The sequence below is a fragment of the Diprion similis genome, chromosome 7 (genome assembly GCF_021155765.1).
Source record: "Diprion similis isolate iyDipSimi1 chromosome 7, iyDipSimi1.1, whole genome shotgun sequence".
Taxonomy (NCBI): domain Eukaryota; kingdom Metazoa; phylum Arthropoda; class Insecta; order Hymenoptera; family Diprionidae; genus Diprion; species Diprion similis.
In genome coordinates this window covers 9063713-9070460 of record NC_060111.1, presented here as the reverse complement: position 1 = coordinate 9070460, position 6748 = coordinate 9063713, and the positions used below count along the sequence as shown (strand labels likewise).

The following is a 6748-nucleotide window of genomic DNA, read 5'->3' as shown; positions in this document are numbered from 1 at the left end:
GTAGATAATATTTAGCATGCAATCGCTTTCACCATTCCCCGTAACATGATTTGCAATACCGATATATTATATACAAGGGCTTAAAATCAAATCTGAGTCTAGATACAGCCAGCAACTATTAAAACATACATAAAGTGGATTTCTTTGAAATGATCTCAACGTTCAAAAGTAAAAAAGAGTCACAATTAGAATGAATGTACAAAAGAACACTAGAAATTGCTGTATGCCTTTGGATTCTATTCACATTTCAAACTAATATTTCTTCCTGGCGCTTATAGCTACTCAAACAGTTTGTTATACCGAATGAGAAGCCCAACTATATGCCAGAAACATTACAATTTCATGTCCGCATATTTGGCACTTTTGTGTAAGTTACGTGGCCGGATAGAACTCGGTAAACCCAAACAGTAGCAAAATAGAGCGAAAAAATAATCAATATCAATATGATTAAGTTGTAAACTATAATCTGAACAAACCGATTTGGCTGCCAAAGTATTGTAAATTCGACCACCTTCTCATGCGTATCTGAAATACAGAGAAAACCACACGCAAGTTAGATAATACATTGAAAAATCATTAAGGAGGTTGGATTGTTTCCTAGGCGAGGGAATTGAGGGAAACAATTCTTGAACACCCAAATGTTTCTCGGTGAGCCTAAATGACCAAACAGTCCAACCCCCAATAGCTATTACCTGCAATCTTGCAACAAATACGCACCAACAGAAGCTAGTCCGTAACCAATATTAGGTGTTCCCATTCTGTACGAACAAGTTGGTATTTCAACCTCGTGAATATCTCCCATATCAAGTCGTAGATGAAACAATCGATTTTCATGTGGAGGTAAGATCCAAATATCACTCAGCTGATCCGTCGCGATATTTAAACTGGTATGCATCGCCTTGTGGTCGTGAGCAGAAAAAATCAACTGTGGTGACAGCTCTTTGACTACCTACATCAACAAAAGCAGGAATGTTTCACAAGATATAATTAATGCAAGTATAACAAGCAAGATTAGAATACTTTTGCCGATAGATCTACAGTAGTTATAAAGCAACAAGAGTTACCTTTACGTGGCTCTACCACCTCAATAAGTTTTAAAATAATATAAGGCTTTGTTTGGCTGTCCAGAGGAAAAGTTCACCTGCTGCTACCGCCAATAATCACCAGTTTTCACGAAGAAGACGCATAAGCATTATGATTGTTTCACACATTTTACTTACACTTTGAACAAAACTGCCGGGAGAGAAAAGCAACGGCATGTGGCTCAGCACCACATTTGTAGTATTCCTTTCTGCATAATCATTCAAAAATGCCTCGCTGGGTGCTCCAGGAACAGAATGGGTCAGTCTGTTTACCTGACACAGAGTAATAGTCGTTATTATTAAGATAAGTGGATCCCAGAATTCGGACAGTTTCCTGTGATCTTCAATTTTTCTTTTTTTTTTAAATTCCTTCTATTCTTAGAGTTTAGAGAAAGTCAATCTTAGAATTTCAATGTTCTCTTGCGACGCATCATGGAATACTTAAAAAAATATTTTATGAAATGTTTCGTAGTAAATTTCAAAGAAAATAACATTCGAATATTTTGAACTTATTTTAAACTATATTACGCAATAACAATGCAAAATATTTCAGAAAATATTTCCGATATGTTTGAATATCATATTTTAATGTCTTAAAAAATATTTTTAGATAATATTTTGACAGCGATTTAGCTATGCGTTCAACGAGAATTTTTACGATGCTAACAAATATTTTGGCGGATCTTATGAAATTATGGTCAGAAAATATTTAATAATTAATAAAATAAATAAATAATTTATAAAAAATCAATTTCTTTTTATTACAATATTTTTAAAACATCGCAAATGCAACATCGCTATGGAAGAAATTAACCCATTTCCCATGGAGAAATCTTGTTAAGGCTGCAGTTGAAGATCTCAAAACGGGATTATCTGATGATCGTGAAACTGTTTCGAAATTCACTTTACGAAACACAGATAAAATCACGGTGTTATTTAATAATTAGTGTATATAAATGAAAATGAAAAATTATCAACTAGGGCGTAGCCTATTTTTCCCATACAGGATCACATTAAATTGTGAATTAAATAAAAAGTTTTCTACAGAGGAAAGAAAGTGTATAAAACAAGGCTAAACTTAGATAAACAATGGGACGGAATAAAAACAGTATGTAAATGTATGTGAGACCGAGAGAAATTAGAAAAGCAACACACGTCGTGTAGCATTGAAAAGATCAACACATAAATGCAGGAGTCGAAGTAGGCTCGCAGAATCTCATAAATGCTCAATAAGCAAAGGGCAGAGGATAAGCAAAAGTGACGTCGAAGATGGCTTAGTCTCAAACTGTAGATCGGTAATGATGAGATCTATGGGAAGAAGACTCAAGGCCGTTCTAAGGTGCTGAAGTTAATCTAAATGGAAGAGTGAGAACTGATAACGTCCAATAGGCACTGACAAAATATGCCAGGAAGGAGGGGAAGCAATAATCGTAGACTGTAGCTGCTAGCATCTGTTGGTAATAGGAATAATCAAACTCTCAAGAGACCAGATTTCAAACACTCGTCAAATAATAAACAACTTTATCACAGAGAAGATTTTGGATTCACATGTTAACACTCGCTGGCGACGAACGTATTTCTGTTGCTTTGTGCTCTTGCTGTAAGCTCATAAACTAATAACCAGACAGGTTTAGTTATTACAACTGACAAGTTGAACATTCGAAGAGCTTAAAAATACCAAAACCAAAGTAAAAAGTGCAATGATATTTATACGGTGCGACTGTTAGCTCTGTGATTTAATTCAGCACGTCAGGTATCCTGAATGACATGTATTACTGAAGTGATGGCTGACGTGCGGAAACTAAAAGAATCCGATGTTGAAACGAAAGCTCAAATAGAGGAAATAGAAAGGTCAGAATGACGTCAGTAATCTATACCAAAACTTAGAGAGCAACGTCCTACTATACGACATATTCGGCGATATCTTGCCATCTAACAATTCAGATGACAATGAATTGAATAAAAATCTACGGGAAAAAACTGAAATAAATATTCCCCATACTTGTATCAAGACAATGTACACAGACTAAAAAAGATACCAGGAATGCGCCCAATCGTAATCAAACTTATCGCTTTCAGGTAAAAAAAACTTTTTTGCAATAATATCAAGACCCTTGGAGCCCTAAAAAAGTACACTATACATAAACAAGTAAATTAAGTCAAAGATTATTCTCAGAGGCGGATTTACTGCCTAAGCAAAGACAAGGATATTGATCACCCACAGGAAAAATCAGTTTTATTTCCATATTGCATATATAAGATTTTAATCCTGACTTAATTGTGGCCGCTTGATTAACTTGAAAAATGGTTACCCCATTGGCAGGAGAAAAGTGCTAGTTTTTACAAATGACAGGAAATAATAACTTTTTCCCGGAAATGCGGAAAATAAGAACTTTTCTCCCATAAATGCGGGAAGAGCATATAAAAGAGAATCTCATGCTACTTTGGCCCTGCTTTTCAGGTCAATGAACTGGCCATTATAGTTGAATCAGGAATAAATATAGATTTTGAAATATAGATTTTGTAAAGAAAGAAAAAAGAAAAAAGTCTACTAAAAATTCGAAAATGTCTAAGAGAAGCCGGAATCACGGAGCCCCATGGAGGAAGATAAACTGTATCATAACAACTCCTGACTTGTGGTAGACAAATTTACCAATGCAGTTAACACAGCAGCCAAATCTAAATCTAATTGCACCTGCAGCACCACGAGGGCCCAATCTCTAAATGACTATCTTAACAATAACAGAGAAAATCAGGGTGGTGACTGAAAATCTCCAGAAATTGTGCTACTTCAATATATAAATTTGGATTTAGAAACACATAGAATTGCTTCATTTCACACGAGTAATAGGAAATTAAAATTTTTTTTTAAGTTTCCGAATGTTAGCTTAACTGAATTTACGAAGCATAGATGAGGTTTGAAATTTATAAAAAAGTCCGTTTTTCCATGTGATCCATCATAATTCCCTGACTTTTCCCGATAGATAAAACTCCTTAACTATTCCCTAACTGTCAGCACCCTAAAAATTTCATGGCAAGTTCAATTTCACCACTCATAAAATTTGAAGGTCAATTTTCCCAAGGCTACTGTGTAAAGAACGTTAGACAATGCATCCAAGATTTGTCACTGTATGGTGTGAGAGGTGCGAAACATGTCCAACTGGGGGAGCACCAATTATTAATCTGAAAATCCTGGTGAGCACTAAACATTCATGAAAAATACATGTATGCAATCCAAGAAATTAATATAGCACCTTACCTTGAAAAAATTCAGGCTTTTGTACCTCAAAGTATCAGGTTGGCTGTAGGTAAATTCAAATCTGTCAGAAATATGTGCAGATACGGTGTCTTCTTCGCCACCGACATCGTTATCTCCAGGTAGATAAATTTTCTACAGGAAAAGCAATTCTTATATTAGTCTTTATTGAGGCAAAAGGGTTTTACTTTCTAATGATGCATTAATTTTCAATATTTATTCTTTCATTATTCTGTACATCATCAACTATGTGAATGAAAAGAAAAAATTCATTTTCCTTTCAATCGAGTATTCAATTAGTTTTGACCTTATTATGTTTCACGATATAGATAGATAGTTGCATATGTATAACACATACCATTACATCATCTGGCGTTTGAAATATAGAATCAAACCTCCGTTTATATTTTTCAAAATATTCTCCAGACGCGATATGACCCTCGTCCATTAAATCTCCCAAGAAAGCAATCACATGAGGTTGTGAATGCGCAAGAGCTCTTGCAAACGTTTTTACCAAGTATCTGAAAATATGAACAATTCAGGGAAAAAATTACAAAATTATTGATTCCTAGTATTTTGCTATTACATTGGATTGAAGTCTATACCTGTAATACAGCAAATAAAAAAAAAAAAAAACTTATTTGTCTCAATCGATAGGATTTGCTTCAACTGAAACTCAATAGATTTTGGAATCAACACCTGCAGCATGGTTTGAAATTTAACGATTCATTTATTTTGTCATCAACATATCAGATTATTGATTGAAAGCTCCGTATCCATATGACCTGAAGTAAACTGCTTTTAACAGTTAATACTATTTGTATAGATGAAATTCCAGAGCTGGACCATCGAGGTCAATTAAATTGACAGCTTGTTTCCTTTCTGTCCTTTCTTAAACTATTCATAATTGCAGTAATTGGAGTTTAAACTTCTATTTTCTTGCCTTACTTGATATTACAAACTTCAACCTCATTCTTTATCAGCCTACATATCAGTGGTATTATCTACAAATTTACCTATCGCTATCCCAAATTGCCACCGATGCACCGGGGTAATTCTCATTTTCGTTTCCCAAAATTTGTGGATCGGCAACAAGTAAGATCCTCGTACAATCTGTGCACTTGTGGAAGGCCCAGTGTAGTCTTTGAATTTCATAAGCGATGAATTCATTATAGGCCACAGTCAGCCCAATAATTAATACAACCAGACCAATTTTATTTTTCACCCTGCAAGAAATATGAGTCCTTTTGATTATTCATATTATCACAAGCTTTTGAACATCACGCTAAGCAATAAAGAACAAAAATTTATAAACGAACAGAATGTGCAAACACATATTAGCTAAAGTTACCATTTTCGTGTGTGGTAAAAAGCATCTCACACCGGCGACTTCTTTGCCTTAAGGTCATCACTTTCTACGAAACACAAAGTAGGTATGTAAAAGAATGCGTACAAAATTCAATTATACATAGAACTTGATGACTTATGCCGGTAGCAAAAAAAAATTCGTTTTCAAATATTTCTTTGTCAACTTTTATTTCAATGATTATTTTATTCATTTATCAGTTACAGTTCTCCAGAACCGAATTAGTTCTTCTCGTGGATTTTAAGAAACTTAGTATAATCCCCAACATAGGGTAGGTGCACTGTTTTCTGCCACTTTAGTACAGCCATATCAATTACACGTGCATAAAGATATGGACATAAATAATAGTATCAAGCCTTTTAACCAGCTTTGATCAATATAAAACTGGATTCCAATTCCTTTGAGTGGACTGTGATGCAAATGCGCATCAACTGTACGTGTATTTCAAATGGGTCCGGTATTGGATGTGCACTCAAGTGTTTAAACAATTGAGTATCGAGTTCCGTTTGATACAATGTCTATAAGGTGCATTTTCGTAATTACTTCAATAATTGAAATTTTCAATTCCATGCATAAGTAAAACTTCGGATACATGTAACAAAAGATAGGGAGATGTCCACAGGTGATGTCCCTACCAGAAAAACTGTTTTTCGAACAAAACGCTAGCCCAGAAATCCTAGCTAATGTAACAGTCGAAGGAAAATATGAATTGGTCTATGATTTAAACGTATCTATTGAAAGATTGATGATTGTAAGGCAAAAGTAAGTCGGTTAACGCAGAAATCATGATCTTGATTTTACAAAGTATAATGCCAAGTGTAGAAGTGAGCACTTGTAGCAAGTGAAACGTAAACATGTTTGCAATAACGATTAATTATGCGACAAAATATATTCACCTGCTCCTTCTGATCATGGTCGTGTTGTAATCCTCAACACGGATAAGCGATGTTGTCAGGTCATAATTCGATTAGATTAAGATAGTACAAGCTCATACGCGATAAGTTTCTCACGACATGCGGTTTACCGTAACGTGTTCAACCGCAC

General features: G+C 34.8%; 1 protein-coding gene across 1 annotated transcript; it reads right to left on the bottom strand.

Annotated features, from left to right (window-relative positions):
- Positions 1–6748, bottom strand: LOC124408173 (uncharacterized protein C630.12). The gene is made up of 7 exons (XM_046884916.1): positions 6601–6748; positions 5355–5564; positions 4697–4859; positions 4342–4473; positions 1221–1355; positions 718–949; positions 1–525 (listed from the first exon to the last, which is right to left on the bottom strand). The coding sequence occupies exons 1-7, from the start codon at positions 6615–6617 to the stop codon at positions 341–343; spliced, it is 1074 nt and encodes a 357-aa protein (XP_046740872.1). The 5' UTR covers positions 6618–6748; the 3' UTR covers positions 1–340.

Excerpts from the sequence above, each read along its gene's own strand:
- LOC124408173 (XM_046884916.1), bottom strand. Across the intron at positions 4,474-4,696 it reads AAACGCCAGATGATGTAATG|AAAATTTATCTACCTGGAGA; the intron begins GTATGTGTTATA and ends CTTTTCCTGTAG. Across the intron at positions 950-1,220 it reads CCGGCAGTTTTGTTCAAAGT|GTAGTCAAAGAGCTGTCACC; the intron begins GTAAGTAAAATG and ends TTGTTGATGTAG.